Source organism: Miscanthus floridulus, chromosome 3, assembly GCF_019320115.1.
Source record: "Miscanthus floridulus cultivar M001 chromosome 3, ASM1932011v1, whole genome shotgun sequence".
Taxonomy (NCBI): Eukaryota; Viridiplantae; Streptophyta; class Magnoliopsida; order Poales; family Poaceae; genus Miscanthus; species Miscanthus floridulus.
In genome coordinates, this window is record NC_089582.1 from 65,792,534 (window position 1) to 65,814,688 (window position 22,155).

The 22,155-nt window shown below is 50.3% G+C and overlaps 1 protein-coding gene across 8 annotated transcripts; it reads right to left on the reverse strand.

Annotated features, from left to right (window-relative positions):
* Window positions 1–1,085: 1,085 nt before the first annotated feature.
* On the reverse strand, window positions 1,086–21,842 carry LOC136541753 (F-box protein At5g49610-like). 8 transcript variants are annotated; one of them, XR_010780453.1, is made up of 5 exons: window positions 21,757–21,842; window positions 20,365–21,674; window positions 19,970–20,195; window positions 8,523–8,661; window positions 1,086–1,552 (listed from the first exon to the last, which is right to left on the reverse strand). XR_010780453.1 is itself a non-coding variant. In XM_066533828.1 (2 exons), exons 1-2 carry the CDS (start codon window positions 21,802–21,804, stop codon window positions 20,463–20,465), a joined length of 1,260 nt encoding a protein of 419 aa, XP_066389925.1. In that variant the 5' UTR covers window positions 21,805–21,842; the 3' UTR covers window positions 20,203–20,462. The 8 variants fall into 8 exon arrangements, 1 of the variants encoding a protein (XP_066389925.1); XR_010780457.1 differs by lacking the exon at window positions 8,523–8,661; XR_010780458.1 differs by lacking the exons at window positions 1,086–1,552; window positions 8,523–8,661 and adding an exon at window positions 19,414–19,868.
* Window positions 21,843–22,155: the final 313 nt, after the last annotated feature.

The following is a 22,155-nucleotide window of genomic DNA, read 5'->3' on the forward strand; positions in this document are numbered from 1 at the left end:
ACTGCCCAGACCTTACCTCTGCGACATTTCTCTGCTGTTTCCTCCACTCTGCGATCACAACCACCGAAGCCTCTGCCGAGACGTTCTCTCCATTAATTTAATTTTACTAATTTTCTTTCTTAAATTAATTGTTTGTCAAAATAAAAATAGAAAGTATCTAAAAGTACTATTACTTTCCAACCATCTAAACATATAAATATTAATGTATTTATATATATTTTGTCAAAGTTAAAGTTTTAACTCCTCGGAAAACGAGAACAACACTTATTTTAGGACGAAGGGGGTATTAAGGGGATGCTTAGCAAGACTCCTCTGGAGGAGCCGAAGCCGTTTTAGAGGAGCCACAATTTGTGGCTTCTCAAAACAGCTCCAACTTCTCTGATTTTCATTGGAAAAACGGTTTTTCCTACAAAACGTTTGCTAAAGCTCCTCTGAAAGACCAGAGTCCAAAAGAAACCCTACTAAACAGGACCCGAGTATTGACCCCGTGTCCATAGTGATCTTTGTGCAAGAAGAAAAACAGACAGCAGGAAAAGTGAAAAAGTGCACGTAGCAAAGATAATCAGTCAATCTGGATTGCACAACTGAGCCCCCACCGGCATTTTGACAAGCGGAGTCCTCCCGAAGATAATCAAATAGCTACCAAAAAAAAAAGATAATCAAAGTGTCAGGTCGCTTAAATTGCCTAAATACCTCATTAAGAAACGTGGCCCAAAATATCCACAGTTAGTATAGCTGAAGAGATTAGAAATCAGATGCGATAAGTTCCATTCACTGGTTGTTCCGTTGAGGTTCCTTCTTGATCCCATTGGTTGTTCCAAAGTTCTCATCTTCAGATGACTATTTTTTTTCCTCATAAGGCAACCAGATAATTAAATATTGGAATTTGTCAAACTATGAGCAGTTTGGCATCCTAGCTCAATTGCATGCACATGCAAAAAAAAAGGGCTCATAACCAAAATATTCTTTCAGTACAAACGTGAGCCATGCAATAAGATGGTGATACCTTCTGACTTCTGTATATGCTCCATAGCTTACGCGACATTCAGTCTCCAACATCTCAAAACGTATGAAATGGGGTTTCATTTCTGTACTTGTTTCCTGTACTTTCAGCATTCTGCCTCGAGGATGCCAAGGCTCTAATCTACAGCTTAATTTGGAGAATATCCAACAGAAAAAAAAGTAAAACTTTTGGTGCTAGAGTTTCTGGTGAAGCACCTTCAAAATTGACAAGTATCATACTGCAGAGTGTAGACATAGCTAATATGTGCAGTTGTACATTTTTTTTTTTGAAGTACCTGGCTCAGCTATAGATTTTGTAACAAAGAACAATAATTGTCAGTGCTGAAAGCAAGTAATCAGCGTCTACAAGCAAGTTTGTTTCTGGCTGGAAGTCTCCAATTACAATGAACCAGTTGTTCCCCAGCAGCATAGTGAAAAACATCAGCTAGGGGGCAAAAAAGAGAAATGTGACAGCAACATCCTACAGGTATAAATTTTTTCCATGCCACCAGTGTAGTAACGTGTACACAAGGCATCAGAAGAGACCGAGCTGCACAGAACGAACCGTACATTAAACCACTCTGTTTTCTGTTAAGAGAATCCCACTCTCTGGATTTGGTGAAGGATTCCTCCAAAATTTCAGAATTTACTTCTCACATTTTGACAAGGGAAGACCTTAACTAAATCTGAACAAGTTAATGCAACAGAGCTTTCAGTATAAAATCTTCCCGATACAAACATCATTTGCATGATTGCATCATATGGAAGATACATGCGTTCATTCAAACTAAAAAAACAGGAAAAAAAGGACAAAAGAAACTCATTCGTTGTGAGTAAATAGTGATTTCTCGCTAGTAAGGTCTATAGGGAAAAAATATCCAAGCATAGAAGATTGTGATAATTCTGTGAACACAAAAAAAAAGCATTTGAAAATATAACTTCAACACAGATCATTATAAGTTGGCCAGCATCATTCATTTAGATAACTGGCATAACTAAAGCTAGCTTCCATGCATATGTCAACGCTCAACAGTCTTGCAGTGTTAGTCAGACCTAATGCATCAGAAGAGAAGAGATACTGTCGCTGAGCCAAGGAAGGAGCCGGAGACAATGTGGTTTGCGAAGGAACCAGAGGAAGCGCCACACTCACATTTGGGGAAGAGTTGAGTTGCTGGAGATCAGATCGCATTCTCAGTTGGTCCAGTTAAGGATGTCAGTTGTGGGATAGAATCGAAGCATATTACAATCAGGTTTGCTCTTTCTAATTTGGAACACTCAACATTCAGCACTATTGACCCTAGTGTGCAAATCAGTATTATGAGAAGAAAAGGTAGAGCAGGTAAGGTGAAAAGGTGATCGTAGCAACGGTGATCAGAATCAATCTGAGATTGCAAAAATGGAGCCCACACCGGCATGTTGACAGTCAGTTCAGCCTGAACACTTTTTATCATAATTCAAGGGATGAAGTTATTCAGAGTATTGCCAATTAGATTGTGCCTAAGTAGCAGGCAGATTGGGTAATATTATGAAACGTGAAAAGAAAATCACAGGCGTATGGCACAACGGATCAGAAATCAGATGACATAAGTATCTCATTCAACAAGAAAAGCATTCAAGATCAATCACGCAATATCGATTCCTCTATCCTTTTGGGCTGGCTGATCTCATTAGTCCTTCCAAAGTTCTTGTCGCCATATGGCTAATTCTTTTCCATAAGACGACCAAATAATTCTAAATTTTAGGATTTGTCAAACTATAGGCAGTTTGACATCCTAAGCTCAACTCTGCGGGCAAAGATTGTTTCAGTACAAACATAAGCCATGCAAGGATTCTTTCAGTACAAACATAAGCTCAACTCTACAGATTATACAGTATACACAGAGCTAATTTGTACAGTTGTACCCAATTTATACAGTATGCACAGAGCTAGTTTGTACAGTCGTACCCAATTTATTATTTAATTACCTGGCTCAGCTATAGATTGTTGTAACAAAGAACAATAATTTTCAGTGGCTAAGTATAATACAGGTGTTTTCTACAGCAATGCTGAAAGTAAGTAATTAGCATCTACAAGCAAGTTCTGTTTCTGGCCATAAGTCTCCAATTACAAGGTTCCAGTTATTCCCCAGCAGCATAGTGAATAAACATCAGCTACGGAGCAAATAGGATAAATGTGATAGCTACAGGTTCAAATTTTTCACATGCCTTCAGTGTATTTGTTTTCTGTAAGAAGAATCCCACTCTCTGGATTAGATGAGGGATTCCTCCAATGTTATGACCGGTACGGTCTACAGGCGCAGACACCGTGGCTAGGAGCCCGGCTAAGTCGGCCCAGTTGGTTAGCAAGTCCTAGAATCTAGGATACTTATCTCTTGAGTTTGAGTTAGAGTCGGTTAAAGATTTGCTTGTATAAGTATTGAACAATTATGGTGGAATAGATTAGCCTGGGATTGAGTTTATCTAACCTTGGGCCCTCAGGCGTTACTGTTCACGATCTCCCTATTGCCACCGAGTTCCAGCCAGGCGCCGAGCACGACGCCGCCAGTTCATCGCCGGGGTTTCAAGCCCAGGCCTCTCACCTCCCACTCCTACGCCCTCCGATCCCTAAGCACCAACAATCTGCTATCAGAGACCATGGCCTCCTCTGGTGCTCCTGCCGCTGCGGTGCCCTCCACTGGTAACCACCACGCCGTCGTCGTCCGTTCCTTTCGCCACGTCGGGCGCCCTTCCACCCCCTCCCGCACCACCGACCCTTGAGGACTCCCTGGCCGCCTTGGCAAGCATGCAGCGGCAGATGGGAGAGATGTTCCAAGGCATGCAGCGGCAGATGGCGGAGATGTCCCTGCGCCTGGCGATGGTCGAGAGCCGTCCGGGTCCTTCGATGCCACCACGCTTGCCGTATTCCACCACGCCGCTCCTACAATATGGCATGCAGGGGTATGGGGGCTTTCCGGCGTCAGAGCCGGTCGTCTCAGAGATCCTGCCCTCGCCATCACTGTCGGGTACCACGGCGCCGCTTCCGGCGCCCACGGCTCCTGGCGTCACCTCGCAGCCATCCCCGAAGGGGCTTCCGATTCAGTCGATCCCGTTTCCGTCATCACCGTCGCCGGTCCCGTCGCTGTCCTCCATCCTGAACGGGTCCGATCTACTCTTCTGCTACGATGGTGCATGAACCGCGCCATCACCCTGAGGAACATGGGGACAGCCAGGGCGTTCCCAGGTTCCATAAGTTGTCCTTCCCCACTTACGACGGACAAAGAAGACCCGCTCGGATCGCTCAACCGTTGCGAGTCCTTCCGCGGCCAGCTTACTCGTGAGGCGGACAAGGTTTGGCTCGCGTCCTTCCACATGACGGGATCTGCGACAGCAATGGTATTATGTTTTGGAACGCGACTCCGGCCGCCCGTCCTGGGACAACTTCCGTCTGCTCTGCCACCAGCGTTTCGGGCCTAGCGCTGTCCACCAACCATCTTGCCGACCTCGCTCGCCTACCGTTCGGTGCCTCCGTCGATGCTTACATGGAAGCCTTCTAGGCGTGCTTGGCGCACGCGGGACATCTGGCGCCGCTACAACAAGCACAGCTGTTCACCGGGGGCCTCCCTGAGTATATCCGGGTTGATGTGGAGCTCCATGAACCCCAGGACTTGCACCGCACCATGCGCTTGGCTCGGGCTTATGAGCGTCGCCATGCATCAGCGGCCCTCGCGCTCCCAGCACCACCGAGTCAGTCCTCCTCGGCGCGCTCCGGCTGGACAGACCGCCTTACCGTCGACAGGGAGCGCTACTGCCAGTCATCAGCAGCCTCGGCGTCCTCCCCAAGCCGCCCCTTCAAGCATCTCACGCCGGCAGAGATGGCAGATCGCCGCAAATTGGGCTTGTGTTACAACTGTGATGAACCATACGTGCAGGGACACAAGTGTCCGCGTCTGTTTTACCTTGAAGTGACAGATTATATTGTGGAGGAGCCAGAGTCCGATGAGGATGAACAAATGTCAGACGCCGGCCAAGACAAACCCACCATATCATTATCGGCCATTGCAGGCATCAGGACTGAAGATACTATGCAGGTTTACGTCCAGGTTGGCAACGTGTAGTGCGTGGCGTTGCTTGATTCGGGTTCTACTCACACATTCATCAACAGGGATGTCGCACGTCGCGTTGGCATCCATTTTGAACCGTGCCCAGCTGCCAGAGTCACGATCGCAAATGGTGACCGCGTCGCTTGCCAGGGGCTCGTGCGCAACGTCGGCATACGCATTGCTGAAGAAGTCTTCTCAGTCGACTGCTACACGATTCCATTGGACCGGTGGGACATGGTTCTCGGTGTCAACTTCTTGCGCACCGTCGGACCGATATTGTGGGATTTTGATGACTTGTGCATGGCATTCACCAAGGCCGGGCGGCGCGTGTTCTAGCGCGGTATCGGCTCAACCCGCTATGACGTGCAGTCCACTCGCCGCCTCCATGCTCTCCATGACGCGGGCCGCAACACCGGAACAGCCTTGCTCGACAAGCTCCTCAACTCATTTGAAGATGTGTTCGCCACGCCCGAAGGCTTGCCGCCCGCTCGTGCCTATGATCACCGCATTCATCTCGTGCCAAATGCGCTGCCAGTGGCCGTGCGACCTTACCGCTACCCACAACTACAGAAAGATGAACTGGAATCTCAGTGCGCCGCTATGCTGCAAATGGGGGTAATCCGTCCGAGTACCTCAGCGTTCTCTGCTCCTGTTTTACTTGTCAAAAAACATGACGGCTCCTGGAGGTTCTGCGTGGATTACCGTGCCTTGAACAAGCTCACCATTAAAGACAAATTTCCAATTCCGGTGGTCGAAGAACTGCTGGATGAGCTTCACGGGGCCTGGTTTTTCTCCAAACTGGACTTACGTTCAGGGTACCATCAAGTGCGCATGCATGCTGATGACATTGAGAAGACTGCTTTTCGACCCATGAGGGTCACTTCGAGTTCTTAGTCATGCCCTTCGGGCTGTCCAATGCACCGGCGACATTCCAAAGTCTCATGAACACAGTGCTCCGACCGTTCCTGCGTAAGTTTGTCCTTGTGTTTTTTGACGACATCTTGATCTATAGTCCCTCTTGGTCGACGCATCTGCAGCACATCAACGCCGTCTTGACTGCACTGCGTGACCATCACCTGCGGTTGAAACGCTCGAAATGCGACTTCGCAACGACGTCGGTACATTACTTGGGACATGTCATCTCCGCGGCTGGTGTTGCAATGGATCAGGAGAAGGTTGCAGCCGTCGCTACCTGGCCTCAACCCAGCAACGTGCGTGCGCTCCGGGGGTTCCTCGGCCTCGCCGGGTACTATCGTCAGTTCATTAAAGATTACGGCTCGGTGGCTGCCCCGTTGACGGCGCTTCTCAAGAAGGCTTTCCTGTGGTCGCCCGCAGCCACGGACGCGTTCAACGCCCTCAAGAAGGCCCTGTCCAGTGCACCGGTTCTCCAACTTCCTGATTGGGACAAATCATTCATGGTCGATTGTGATGCATCCGGCTCTAGATTCGGCGCGGTACTCCATCAAGGCGCTGGTGCTCTGGCATTTTTCAGCAGACCCTTTGCAGCTCGGCACCACAAGTTAGCCGCATATGAGAGGGAACTCATCGACCTTGTCCAAGCAGTTCGGCACTGGCGTCCGTATCTGTGGGGCAGACAGTTTATTGTGCGCACAGATCATTATGCATTGAAGTTCTTGTTGGATCAACGGCTCTCGACAGTTCCCCAACATCAGTGGGTTAGTAAGCTCTTTGGGTTTGATTTCACGATTGAATATCGGCGGGGCACTCTCAATGTCGTTGCCGATGCGTTGTCTCGGAGGGAGGTGGACGATCTGCTGCTTCATGCCGTCACGGAGCCTTCCTTTCAGTTATTCGATGATCTACACTGCGAACTGCAGATAGATGATGACCTGCGTGCGCTGCGCGACTCCATTGTGGCGAACCGTGGCGAGCCCTGGCGTCTCGCTGACGGTCTCATCATGCGCGGTGCCCGCGTGTTTGTCCCAGCAACGTCCTCGATCCTCCCCGCTGTTCTCCAGTTGGCGCACGGTGCTGGCCATGAAGGCACACAGAAGACGCTGCAGCGGCTTCGTCAGGAGTTCATGATCGATCATGATCGTCGCCTTGTCCGGGACTTTGTGAGTTCTTGTTTCACGTGTCAGCGTAACAAAACAGAACATCTGCACCCGGCTGGTCTCCTTCAGCCTTTAGAGGTTCCCTCGCAAGTTTGGTTTGATATCTCCAGGGATTTCGTGGAGGGGCTTCCGCCTGTACATGGGAAGAGTGTGATTCTAACGGTGGTTGACAGATTTTCCAAGCAGGCGCATTTTCTTCCGCTGAGTCACCCATACACCGGAGCTTCTGTTGCGGGGTCTTCTATGAGGGTGTCGTCAGACTTCATGGTTTTCCGGCGTCCATTGTTAGTGATCGTTATCTAGTGTTTACGGGGCATGTTTGGCGCGATCTCTTCAAGCTCGCTAGGTCAAGCTCAAGATGAGCACAGCTTTTCATCCGCAAACCGATGGACAGTCCGAGGTGGTCAATCGCACAATTGCTATGTATTTGAGGTGTCTCACTGGCGATCGTCCTCGTTCTTGGCTTCAGTGGCTTCCTTGGGCAGAATATTGTTACAACACTTCATTCCACTCCTCCCTTCGGACGACGCCATTTGAGGTGGTGTATGGCCGGCCTCCACCGCCTCTGTTGCCTTACGCTGCCGGCACGGCACGGACAGACAAGGTGGACAAGCTTCTCTGCGATCGTGACGCGTTTCTCGCCGATGTTCGTGATCGGCTGCTGCAAGCCCAGGAATATGCCAAACGGCATTATGATGCTCACCACCGCCCTCTTCAGTTTGACGTTGACGATTGGGTTCTCCTGCGCCTTCTTCATCGGCCGGCGCAATCTCTGGTGCCGGGCTTCCGTGGCAAGCTTAGTCCACGATTTGCTGGTCCGTTTCAGGTAATTGAGCGCATTGGCGAAGTGGCATATCGTCTGCGTCTTCCGGAGGGAGCTCGGATTCATGATGTGTTCCATGTTGGGGTTCTCAAGCCGTTTCGGGGAACTCCGCCCTCCACTACACCGGCACTTCCTCCTCTTTGTCATGGCCGAGTGCTTCATTGCCCTACACGCATGCTTCATTCTCAGTTGCGGCGCAGTGTGTGGCATGTGTTGGTTCAGTGGGAGAACTTGCCGGAAGATGACGCCACTTGGGAACCCGTGGATGAGTTCCGTGCTCTCTTTCCTTCGTTTCAACTCGAGGACGAGCTGTTTCCGAAGGAGGGGAGAGATGTTATGACCGGTACGGTCTACAAGCGTAGACACCGTGGCTAGGAGCCCGGCTAAGTCAGCCTAGTTGGTTAGCAAGTCCTAGAATCTAGGATACTTATCTCTTGAGTTTGTTACTTGATTAAGTTAGAGTTAAGTCGGTTAAAGATTTGCTTGTATAAGTATTGAACAATTATGATGGAATAGATTAGCCTGGGATTGAGTTTATCTTACCTTGGGCCCTCGGGTGTTACTGTTCATGATCTCCCTATTGCCATCGAGTTCCAGCTAGGCGCTGAGCACGGCGCCGCCAGTTCATCGCCGGGGTTTCAAGCCCAGGCCTCTCACCTCCCACTCCTACGCCCTCCAATCCCTAAGCACCAACATCCAAAATTTCAAAATAGTCCTATTTTGACAAGATAAAATTTTAGAGTTCAGTTCAGGTTTGAATTAAATCCTTGATAACACAAATCCCCTATAAAAGCAGGACCTTAACTAGTTTTGAACAAAATATATGGCTCAACAGATCAGAAATCAGATGTCATAAGTATCTCATTCAAAAAGAATAGCATTCAGGATCAGTCACGCAATATCGATTTCTATATCCTTTGGGCTTGTTCATCTCATTAGTCCTTCAAAGTTCTTATTGTCATGACCAGATAAATTGTAAACTTCAGAATTTGTCAAACTACAGGCAGTCTAACCACCTAAGTGCAACTCTGCATGCACAGTACAAACTTGAGCCATGCAATATGATCTTTAATACCTTCTGTGATATGTTCCATAGCTAACACAACATTCTGTCTCCAACATCATTTTGTTAGTCGCTGAATTCTCACTCTTGGTAGTAGCAGAATTCTTACTCTCATCGAGAGAGGATGATACTAGGAGTTGGGGCAATTTTCTGGTTTATTTCTCATACAACTCATACAAATGCCATGCCAACCTGAGGGGTTGAGGATACATATTTATAGGCTGCTAGCCAGCCAAGCATATGTCAAGATGCTAGTCTAAGATGATAATATGTTGTCCTCTAAGATGTTGTCCTAAGATGCCTCTAATATGCTGTCCTAAGATGCTGTCCAGTCAAGATGCTGCTGTCCTCCGGTCCCTGCTGTCCTCCAGTCAAGGATGCTGGGCAGCAAGACCACCATGCTGTTGCAGCCCCACAAAGACCACAGAGACTTATCCCATCATTCTTCCCCTAAGTCTTATGCGTCGACTTGTGGGAAAGATGAATCATCCCGGTCCTGGAGCAGAGCTCAAGGAACTTGATCCTCCCAAGGGGCTTGGTGAGCAGGTCCGCAAGCTGGTCCTTGGTGTTGATGTAGCTCGCCTTGATGCTCCCTTCCTCCAAACAGCCTCGGATGAAGTGGTACCTCACCCGGATGTGCTTGCTGCATTCATGGAACACGGGGTTCTTTGCCAGGGCCAGAGCGGACTTGCTGTCCACCCTGAGCTCCACCGCTCTAGTGTCTCTGCCGAAGAGATCACTGAGCAGTCGAGCGAGCCAGAGCGCCTGAGTCAAAGCGGTGGAAGCCGCTATGTACTCGGCCTCCCAGCTGAACAGGGCCACCACCTGCTGCTTGACCGACTGCCAGCTAACGAGGCACTTGCTGAGGAAGAAGAGGATCCCGCTCGTGCTCTTGCTGGTGTCGATGTCGCCGATGTGGTCGCTGTCGCTGTACCCGATGAAGTGTGTCGCCCCAGGGCCCCTAGGGTAGTAGAGGCCGTGATCGAGAGTCCCCGCAACGTAGCGGATGATCCTCTTCACAACCTACTGGTGCTCCGTCGTCGGTCACTACATGAACCGACTAACATAGCCGACGAAGAATGCCAAGTCCGGCCGCGTGTGGGCGAGGTAGCGAAGGCTCCCCACAAGACGCCGGTACTGCGTAGCGTCCACCTCCATCATGCTGTCACGGCTCAGCTTCAGCATCTTCTCCATCGGAGTGAGAGCTGGGTTGCAGTCGGTGAGCCCAGCTAGCTCAACGACGCGTTTGGCGTAGGCGGTCTGTCGAAGCGTGATCCCGGAGTCATCCTGGTGCACCTCAATTCCTAGGTAGAAGGAGAGAGGCCTTAGGTCACTCATCTGGAAGGTGGCCTTCATCTCTTCCTTGAATGCCGCCACCTCCGCATCCTTGGTGCCGGTGATCACCAAGTCGTCGACGTAGACACCCACCAACAGAGCATTTCCTCCACTGCCCCGTCGGTAGATGACTGCCTCGTGCGGGCTTTGCTCGAAGCCCATCCCCTTTAGCGTGGAATCCAACTTGGCATTCCACGCCCTCGGTGCCTGCCGCAAGCCATAGAGTGCCTTGCGCAGGCGGAGCACCTTGCCCTCGCCAGGGATCGCAAATCCCGGCGGCTGGTGCACGTAGACCTCCTCCTTCAAGTCGCCGTTAAGGAACGCCGACTTGACGTCCATGTGATGAACACGCCAGCCCTCATGGGCAGCTAGCGCAAGGAGTCGTCGCACGGACTCCATCCGTGCCACGGGGGCAAAGGCGTCGTCGAAGTTGACCCCCTCCTGCTGCACGAAACCTCGTGCCACCAAGCAAGCCTTGTGCTTGACGATGACGCCGGCTTCATCCCTCTTCAGCTTGTACACCCACTTAAGGATGATTGCGCGGTGACCACGAGGAAGGTCAGCAAGCTCCCAGGTGCGGTTCTTCTCGACCGCATCCATCTCCAACCGCATCGCGGCGCACCATGCCGCGTGTCTTTCGACCTCTGCAAACGACCGAGGCTCGCCGTCGTCATACGCAAGGTGCAACTGCGCCTCCAGGTCGTGAGGCACTGGTCCTGGCACCGGCTGGTCGCCGAGAAGATTCTCCATCGTACGGTACCGCAACAGCTCGCCGTCGTGGTACGCGTCGATGCGCTCCTCGTCGTGAGAGAGCGGAGTAGCGAGCTCAACCGGGTTGTGCTCGACACGAGCTGGTGTTGGAGTAGACGTGCCCGGAGAGGTGCCTGTCGGTGCCGGAGTGCGTGGCGGTGCCGGCTGTGGTGGAGCCGACGAAGGACTCATCGCAGCCGAGGTCCTGGCTGGAGAGCGTGGTGCTGTCGGAGTAGCAGGCGCCGGGATCGGTGGAGGCTCGGGGACTGGGGTAGACGCGCTCGCCGAAGAAGAGCTGCCTACTCCCCCAGCTCCCTCGAAGTGGACGTACTCGACAGTGAAGTCGTCGTACGTCGGAGCCGAGCCGTCGTCCACCGCCTTGTCCCACACCCATCCTCGCCCATCGTCGAACACAACGTCGCGCGCCGTGCGCACACGCTGTGTCTTCGGGTCGAGGATGTGGTAGGCCTTCGAGCCCTCCGCGTAGCCGATGAACACTCCCGGAGTGCTCCTGTCGTCGAGCTTGCTGATGTGGCCAAGCTCCTTGGCAAACGCGAGGCAGCCGAAGACCCGCAAGTGGGAGACCGCCGGCTTGCGCCCATGCCAAGCCTCATACGGCGTCCTGCCGTCGAGCGCCTTGGTAGACGAGCGGTTGAGGATGTAGACGGCCGCCACCACCGCCTCTCCCCAGAAGACAGCCGGCATCCCCCTCTGCTTGAGAAAGGCCCGAGCCATCCCCACAACCGTCTGGTTGCGCCGCTCGACGACGCCGTTCTGCTGCGGGCTGTACGGCGCGGAGTAGTGGCGCTGAATGCCCTCATCAGCGCAGTATGACGCGAATTCAGCCACCGTGAATTCGCCGCTGGGGAAAGGGGAGTCGCCTCTGCTTCGTCAACACGCACACGTCGCAGAGCTGCTCCACATGGTCGAGGCACGGCAGGCCTCGCACCATCTCCGTGGCACTGAGCCGCTTCAGGGCCTCGAAGTGAAGGTGCCCGAAACGCTCGTGCCACTGCCACGCCTCGTCGTCCCGACAAGCAGCGAGACAGAGGGGTTGTGTCACCTGCACGTTAAGGACGTAGAGTCGATTTGCGCTTCTGGATACCTTGGCGATAAGGCGGCGACGGCGATCCCAAATCCTCATGACTCCATCCTCAACCACCACGCGGAACCGTTCTCATCCAGCCGTCCCAAGCTGATGATGGAGTTCCTCAACGCGGGGATGTAGTAGACTCCGGTGAGCAGCCTGTGCTCACCAAACACAGTGGTGAAGATGACGGAGCTGACGCCCTTGATCTCCACGCCGGAGGCATCCCCAAACTTGACGGAGCCTCGGACGCCAGAGTCAAGCTCGGTGAAGAACTCCCGTCGACCGGTCATGTGATGGGTGGCACCGGTGTCGAGGCACCACCCGTCAGTCTTGTCGTTGCCGGAGCCGTCGCCGAGCAGGGCGTGTGCTTTTGGCTCGTCAAGGTGGAGGAGAGCCGCTGCGACCGGTGCCGCTGGAGGTAGCTCGATGCTTGCATGTGCCATGAACAGAGCCGGCGCCTCCGCCGCCTGTGCGACGTTGGCCTGGCCGCGTCGTGGCTGTCGACAGTCCTTGGCCCAATGGTCAAGCTGGCCGCAGTTGCGGCAGGCGTCGTCTCGTGCCGGTGGCGCCGCCCTGGGCGCCTCCGCGGGCATCACCCTCGGCACGTCCTCGCGCCCTGGCCTGGGCGTCTCTACGCGCCTTACGCGGCTTGCCACGCTTGCAGCCGCCTGTCGTGGAAGAAGGCTCCCCCTTCTTCCGGTCACCTTAGCTGGCAAGCCACTGCTCCCGAGTGAGAAGGAGCTTCCCGCCAGTGGTGATGGGCCCCGAGAGAGCCTGTGGCTCATCGCTGTCGACGACCTTGAGGCGACCTATCGCCTCCTCGATCGACAGCGTGGAGAGATCCAGCAGAGACTCGATCGAGCGAGCCATCTGCTTGTACTTCTCGGGGACACAGTGGAAGAGCTTTTCGACAGCTCTCTCCTCGCCGTAGGTGTCATCGCCGAACCGCACCATCTTCTACAACAGAGTGTTGAGACGGAGAGCAAAGTCATCAACGTCCTCACCTAGCTTGAAGGTCAGGTTCTCCCACTCCTTGCGAAGTGCCTGCAGTGTGGACTTGCGGGCGCGGTCGCTGCCGATGCGTGCCGCGGCGATGGCGTCCCAAGCCTCCCTGGCAGTCCGCTTGTTGGTAAGCGAGAACTGCGTCTCGGGTGGGACTGCAACGATGAGGGCATCTAGCGCCCGTCGATCCTGGTCGTAGTCGACGTCGCCGTACCGGACTGCCTCCCACATGTGCCGCACCTGGAACTTTACCCTCATCACCGCAGCCCACTCGACGTAGTTGGTCTTGGTGAGGGTAGGCCATGTTGAGCTATGATCCAAATTCAAGTTTGGGCCGAAGCAAAGTGGTCCATTAGCGTTAAGAGAGACTACATCATCTATTAGTTCCGTATTACTAATAGACGAGGGTGTGGGGTTTTTTCTCCCTATATATATGGACCACCTCCCTCATAGACATCATAGATTTGTATACAGGAAGGCCCCTAGGTTAGAGTATCCCCAAGTTGTAAATCTCCGGCGTTTGTAACCTCACCCGATATAGTGAAGATTTGCTGGCTGGTGCCCATGGTTTTTCCCTTCCACCTTGGGAGGGTTTCCACGTTAAAATCTCATGTCTCCTGTATTTGATCTACTGTTCTTCGTCGTTTATATTGCCTATCGTTTATAACAAGTGGTACCAGAGCTTGGTTTGACCTTAGGGTTTCGCGATGGCATCGATGAAGTTTGATCTACCGCTGCTGGATTATAAGACGAGATTTGCACTGTGGCAAGTCAAGATGCGGGCGATTCTGGCACAATCTTTGGATCTTGATGAGGCGCTGGACGGTTTCGGAGGAAAAGGACAGAAGTCATGGACTGCTGAAGAGAAGCGGAAGGATCGTAAGGCTCTGTCTCTGATTCAACTTCATCTACATAATGATATTTTGCAAGAAGTGCTGCAGGAGAAAACTGCCGCAGAACTTTGGCTCAAGCTGGAATCGATCTGTATGTCCAAGGATCTAACCAGTAAGATGCACGTGAAGATGAAGTTGTTCACGCACAAGCTGCAAGAAGGTGGTTCGGTGATGAACCACTTATCGATCTTTAAGGAGATCGTTGCCGACCTAGTGTCGATGGAGGTAAAATATGATGATGAAGATTTAGCTCTTCTACTGTTATGCTCACTGCCTACTTCATTTGCAAATTTTTGAGATACCATACTATTAAGCCGTGATGAACTAACTCTTGTGGAAGTATATGAGGCCCTCCAGACGAGGGAGAAGATGAAAGGTATGGTTCAGTCTGATGTGTCGTCCTCCAAGGGCGAAGTGTTACAGGTTAGAGGCAGGCCCGAGCAGAAAACCTACAACAACAACAATAATCGAGACAAGAGCAAGAATGGTAAAGGCCGTTCGAAGTCCAGAGGCAGGGATAAGTTCTGCAGGTATTGTAAGAAAGATACTCATGTCATTGAGGATTGTTGGAAGCTGCAGAATAAGGAGAAAAGAAACGGTACGTATAAACCGAAAAATAAATCCGATGGTGATGGTAAGGCCTCTGTTGTCTCCGCTGTTGATAATTCTGATTCAGGAGATGTTCTGGTTGTTTTTGCTGGTTGTGTTGCTGGTTGTGATGAATGGATCCTTGATTCTGCATGCTCATTTCATATCTGCTCTAACAGAGATTGGTTCAGTTCTTATGAGTCTGTGCAGAGTGGAGATGTTGTGCATATGGGAGATAACAACCCCCGTGAGATTGTGGGCATTGGCTCCGTTCAGATCAAGATGCATGATGGCATGATACACACACTGAAAGATGTGAGGCACATACCAGGGATGGCCAGAAATCTCATCTCCCTCAGCACACTTGATGCCGAGGGGTACAGACACTCCGGTTCAGGTGGAGTGTGTAAGGTATCAAAAGGCTCTCTCATTTATATGATAGGTGATATGAACTCTGCAAAGTTATATGTTCTTAGAGGAAGTACTTTACATGGTTCCGTCACTGCTGCTGATGTTTCTAATGATGAACCAAGTAAAACTAATCTTTGGCATATACGTCTTGGGCATATGAGTGAACTTGGTATGGCAGAATTGATCAAGAGAGACCTGCTGGATGGCTGCACTGTGGGTAAGATAAAGTTCTGTGAGCACTGTGTTTTTGGTAAACACAAGAGGGTAAAATTCAATGCATCTGTTCATACCACCAAAGGTACACTTGATTATGTACATGCTGATTTGTGGGGGCCGTCTCGTAAGCCCTCTTATGGTGGTGCTCGTTACATGCTTACCATTATTGATGATTACTCTAGAAAAGTGTGGCCTTATTTTCTGAAAAGTAAAGATGATACTTTTGCTGCTTTTAAAGAGTGGAAAGTTATGATAGAAAGGCAAACTGAAAAGAAGGTAAAATTGCTTCGTACTGACAATGACGGTGAATTCTGTTCGGATGCTTTTAATGATTACTGCAGGGAAGAAGGCATTGTTAGGCACCACACCATTCCGTACACTCCTCAGCAGAATGGTGTGGCTGAGCGCATGAACCGAACGATCATCTCGAGGGCTCGTTGCATGTTATCCAATGCTCATATGAACATGCGTTTTTGGGCTGAGGCTGCTAACACTGCTGTTACTTGATCAACCGGTCACCTTCTATCCCACTTAATAAGAAAACTCCCATTGAGGTATGGTCTGGTATGCCTGTTGATTATTCACAGTTGAGAGTTTTCGGTTGCACTGCTTATGCTCATGTTGATAATGGAAAGCTAGAACCTAGAGCCATTAAGTGTCTGTTTCTTGGTTATGGTTCTGGACTTAAAGGATATAAGTTATGGAATTCTGAAACTAAAAAGACTTTCATAAGCAGGAGCGTTGTTTTCAATGAATCTGTTATGTTTAATGACAGCTTGTCCATAGATGTTTCACCAGTTGGTTCTGATGAGGAGCAGGAACATGTTAGCGTGCAGGTGGAGCACGTAGATGATCAGGAAACTGAAATTGTTGATAACAATGTTCATGATATTGTTCAGCACTCACCTCCTGTTTTGTAGCCTCAAAATCAGTCTATTGCAGATCGCAGAACAAAGAGGAGTTGTGGACCTCGTCCACGTTTAATTGAGGAATGTGATATTGTTCATTATGCCTTTAGTTGTGCTGAACAGGTTGAGAACATTCATGAGCCGGCTACATACACTGAAGCTGTTGTTTTTGGTGACCGCGAGAAGTGGATTTCCGCTATGCAAGAAGAGATGCAGTCACTTGAGAAAAATGGCACATGGGATATTGTGCGCTTGCCTAAACATAAGAAGGCCGTTCGTTGCAAATGGATCTTCAAGAGAAAGGATGGTTTGTCTCCTAGTGAGCCTCCAAGATTTAAGGCAAGGTTAGTAGCAAAAGGTTTCAGTCAGATTCCTGGTGTTGATTATAATGATGTGTTCTCTCCAGTTGTAAAGCATAGTTCAATTCGTACATTTTTCGGTATTGTTGCTATGCGAGATTTTGAGCTTGAGCAGTTAGATGTAAAGACTGCGTTTCTTCATGGAGAGCTAGAGGAGAAGATATACATGGACCAGCCAGAAGGGTTCATAGTACCTGGTAAGGAGGATCATGTTTGCAAATTAAAGAGGTCCTTATATGGTTTAAAACAGTCTCCTCGTCAATGGTATAAAAGGTTCGATTCTTTTATGATGTCACATGGTTTTAAGAGGTCTGAATTTAATAGCTGTGTGTACATTAAATTTGTTGATGGATCGCCTATATACTTGTTATATGTTGATGATATGTTAATTGCTGCCAAGAGCAAGAAAGAAATCACTACGTTGAAGAAATTGTTGAGTAGTGAGTTTGAGATGAAGGATCTTGGTGCTGCTAAGAAGATTCTAGGTATGGAAATTACAAGAGACAGAAATTCTGGTTTGTTATTTCTTAGTCAGCAAAGTTACATTAAGAAAGTTCTTCATCGTTTCAACATGCATGATGCAAAGTCTGTTAGTACTCCTATTGCTCCTCATTTCAAATTATCAGCTTTACAATGTGCTAGTACGGATGAGGATTTTGAGTACATGTCAAGAGTTCCATATTCTAGTGTTGTTGGTTCTTTGATGTATACCATGGTTTGCTCTCGTCCTGATTTATCATATGCTATGAGTTTGGTTAGTAGATACATGGCTAATCCTGGTAAAGAACATTGGAAGGCTGTTCAGTGGATTTTCAGGTACCTTCGTAGTACAACAAATGCCTGTTTGAAGTTTGGCAGGACTGATAAGGGACTCACTGGCTACGTGGATTCAGATTTTGCTGCTGATTTGGATAAGAGATCTCTCACAGGTTATGTGTTCACTATTGGTGGTTGTGCTGTGAGTTGGAGGGCAACATTGCAGCCCGTTGGTGCCCTGTCTACCACTGAAGCAGAATACATGGCTATTGCTGAAGCATGTAAAGAATCAGTTTGGTTGAAAGGTTTGTTTGCTGAGCTTTGTGGAGATGATTCTTGCATTAATTTATTTTGTGACAGTCAAAGTGCTATATGTCTCACTAAAGATTAGATGTTCCATGAGAGAACGAAGCACATTGATGTCAAATAACATTATGTTCGTGATGTGGTCGCGCAAGGTAAGCTGAAGATATGCAAGATAAGCACACATGATAATCCTGCTGATATGTTGACAAAGCCAGTTCCTGTTGCTAAGTTTGAGCTTTGCTCAAGCTTAGTTGGTATAACTGTTTAGCCAAAGAGGCTATTTGGCACCGAAAGTATTTCTTTGTTGTTTCAGGGTGAAGGTTCGTTTTATGCTACAAGAAAGAATTTGTCTCAAGGTGGAGTTTGTTGAGCTATGATCCAAATTCAAGTTTGGGCCGAAGCAAAGTGGCCCATTAGCGTTAAGAGAGACTACATCATCTATTAGTTCCGTATTGCTAATAGACAAGGGTGTGGGGTTTTTTCTCCCTATATATACGGACCACCTCCCTCATAGGCATCATAGATTTGTATACGGGAAGGCCCCTAGGTTAGAGTATACCCAAGTTGTAAATCTCCGGCGTTTGTAACCTCACCCGATATAGTGAAGATTTGCTGGCTGGTGCCCGTGGTTTTTTCCTTTCACCTTGGGAGGGTTTTCCACGTTAAAATCTCGTGTCTCCTGTGTTTGATCTACTGTTCTTCGTCGTTTATATTGCCCGTCGTTTATAACAGGTCACCCACCGTTGGGGCCGACGTTCCTAACAACAGCCTGGAAACCGTGGTAATCATGGTACCGATCCGGGGAGAGAGAGCCACGCTGCCTGTGAAGGTCGCGCTCTCCATTGACCCGTCCGCCACCGTTGCCGTGCGCACCTCCTCCAGGAGCGCCACCACCGTGCGCGCCTCCTCCAGGAGCGCCGCCGGCACGTCCACGCCTGTCTGGGCTGCCGCCGCGCTCGAGGGCGTGCGCGGCTCCTCCAGGAGCACCACCGCCATGCGCGCCTCCTCCAGGAGCGCCGCCAGCGCCTGTCTGGGCTGCCGCCACACTCGTGGGCGTGTGCGGCTGCCCCAGGAGCGCCACCGCCGTGCGCGCCTCCTCCAGGAGCGCCGCCAGCGCGTCCGCGCCTGTCTGGGCTGCCGCCACGCTCGTTGGCGTGCGCGGCTGCCCACTGCGCCGCCCGCGCTGCCTCCCTCTCTAGCAGCTCGAGGTCCGCGTCGACGGTGTCGTCAGCAGAAATGGAGCTGCCGATGCTGCCGCGCAGAGCCTCGACCTCCGCTGCCGCCGCACGCGCTGCATCCGCCGCCGCCGCTGCTTCCGCCTCCGCTCTGGCTGTTGCCAGCTCCGCCGCTGCCAGCCTCGACGCCCTTGCCGCCGCTCGCTCGTGTTCCTCTGCCACGGCAAGTTCGGCCTCCTGCCGACGCCGCGTGCTCGAGGCGACCGAATGCTGAGACTGCCCTGCGGACATGACGCGCTACCGGGAGGCTGCTGTGTGGGGAGAGGGCTGCTTCAGACGAGCTGCGCAGAGGGAGAGGAGTGAACAGGAGCGACCGGAGGAGCTGCTGCTGCCAACAACTGGGGCTGTTGTGTGGCTGGGAGAGAAGATAAGCAAGAGATGCTCAGGCTACAGGATAATACGGCTCTAATACCAGTTGTTAGTCGCTGAATTCTCACTCTTGATAGTAGCAGAATTCTTACTCTCATCGAGAGATGATGACACTAGGAGTTAGAGCAATCTTCTGGTTTATTTCTCATACAACTCATACAAATGCCATGCCAACCTGAGGGGTTGGAGATACATATTTATAGGCTGCTAGCCAGCCGAGCATATGCCAAGATGCTAGTCTAAGATGCTAATATGCTGTCCTCTAAGATGCTGTCCTAAGATGCCTCTAATATGCTGTCCTAAGATGCTGTCCAGTCAAGATGCTGCTGTCCTCCAGTCCCTGCTGTCCTCCAGTCAAGGATGCTGGGCAGCAAGACCACCATACTGTTGCAGCCCCACAAAGACTGCTGCAGCCCCACAAAGACCACAGAGACTTATCCCATCACATTTCATCACCATATGAAATGGGAGTTCATTTCTCTTCTGTTTTCTGAACTTTCAGCATTTTGCCTGCAGGTTGCATAGGCTCTAATCTACAACTTAATCTGAAGAAGAATATCCAACATTAGGAGCTTTTTAGAGAGTTGAATCTTTTGGCACCCGAGCTTCTGGTGAAGCACCTTCAATGTTCTTGAGTATCATACACTCATATTGCATAGTATACACAGAGCTAATTTGTACAGTTGTACACAATTCATTTGTAAATTACCTGGCACATCTATGGATGAATCATGACCACATCCCAGTCAAAGCGGCAACGGCCATTCTTTCTTCCAAAGAGCCAGGAGAAGCTCACATTGTCCCTCAGAACCCATCTTTCTGCCACCCTTAGAATAAATAAAAAGAGAAAGGACTAAGGAAGCAGAATCCATTATCACTAGTCGCTTGCCAGTAAGACACAAACACAGATCCAGGCATATAAGTTGATTATAATTCTGCGAGCATGGGAAAAGAACATTTCAACTTCAACGGAAACCATCACAAGGAAACAACATTCATTTATATAGCTAGCACACCTAAAGCCTGGCATGCATCAATTTGTTTGGTGTTAACTGAACCTAAAGTGTTAGAAGGGATACATAAACAACCAGCAAAATGCATCACCTAGTACTAGTAGATCTATACAAGCTGCTAGCTGCTCCATTCTTCGAAGATTAAATTCCGGTTAAGACATCCCATGGAGTATCCCATAAGCAACAATTTCAGTGCTTCTTAGCGAGCGCCGCTGACTCTGCAAAATAAGGAACATATGGGATAATATGCCGACGATAGCCATGTAGACTGCAGAGAGCATGCACTTCCTTCTTATCCATGTCATATGATATCAGCTTACAATTCCAATACTCAGCAAAGATGACCAAACTACGATCTGGATGAATGGCAACCACATCCCAGTCTAAGTGGAAACGGCCGCTCATTCTTCCAAACAGCTGGGAGAAGCTCACATTGTCCCTCAGAACCCATTTTTCTGCATTGTAGTCCTCAAGAACCCAAATGGACAGTTCAGTCATCTGGGAACTGTTTCCCGTACATCCACTCAGGCAATGTAGGTGCCCTTGGGATTGACCAATAAAAACAAGAACACCGCGATCATTTTGTGGCCAGTGCAGGGTCCTAAATGGCCTCCCTTCCCCACCAACTGCAAGTATCATATTCAGGTTTTCAGAAGGGAGGTAGGGATGGTGGGCACGCACGTGCACCATGCCTTTAAAGGGGCACGCTGCCCCTGTGTCCACCTTCATGCCAGGCGGCAGGCCCGGTACACCTTTGAGTTTGAGTTCGAGCCTCCATGCCCCAGCTACAGAAGAGAAGCTGTGCACCTCTGGCAGGTAAGACTTAACTCCAAACCTAAACTGAAACTGGATCAACTGAAAGTGTGGAGAGATAGCCGGGTCAAAAATCAAATAGGTGTCCGGATCACAATCTTGGTTCAGTTTATCATCACTGTTAATCAATGGACATGGAGTCCAGCCGGAGTTGGGCACAGACACCCACTCCTCGGTGGCGGGGTTGCACACAATATAGCCCAGCGAGTAATCATACTTTTCTGAAACCCGTCTGTGCCCAAAGAGGACGAGCCCGTTGCAGGAATCCAAAAGGACGATCTTCTTAATCTCTGGCAACTTCGTCAGGAAGGAGAAGGAAGGGTCGACGAGAGGCACCGGCCTCTCCGGGCAGATGAAACCACCGTAGCTCTCAACTCCGTCGCCGGCGAAAAATCCTTCTAGGGTTTGGGGGAACTTCCGGCAGCGGAGGCGGTCGGCGATGAGGCCGCACCAATTTTTGGAGACGCACTTGCATCGGAAGAGAGGCTTGGCGGGGAGGCGCGAGAAGATCTCCACGAGGGAGTCGTCGGGCGGGCAGGCCACCGCGACCTCGCCACTCTCGGTCTTGGGGCAATCCATGTCGCTTCGCTGAGAAAAGGGAGGAGCCGGAGGTGAGCGGATCTGCCGCGCCAGAGAGGAATGCAGCGTGCGTAGGGTTTGGGGAGCTTACCGGCCGCCGGAGACGGTGGGGGAAGCCGGGAAGGGATGGCGCCACCATGGACAGTGGCCGGTGAAGGAGGAGGAATGAGGGTCTGTTTGTTTGGGTTTTAGCTTTGGTTTTTGGCCTCAAAAATTAAAAACCTAACAAAAAGGATTGTTTTTGGAAACTGGTTTTTTCGAAGCAGCTGTTTTTCCGTAGTACATTTTGGCTTTCTGCTTTTCGAAATTGGTGGAATAAAAAGCTTTTTCATAGTTGTTTTAAGAGAGATAAAAATAAAAGATATATTTTATACTTGTTTAACCAAACAACTTTTAGCTTTTCTATCACTCATAGTCCACAGCAGCTTTCCTACAGCTCACAACCTACAACCGCTTTTTTCCACAGCCACAACTCAACCAAACAAACCCT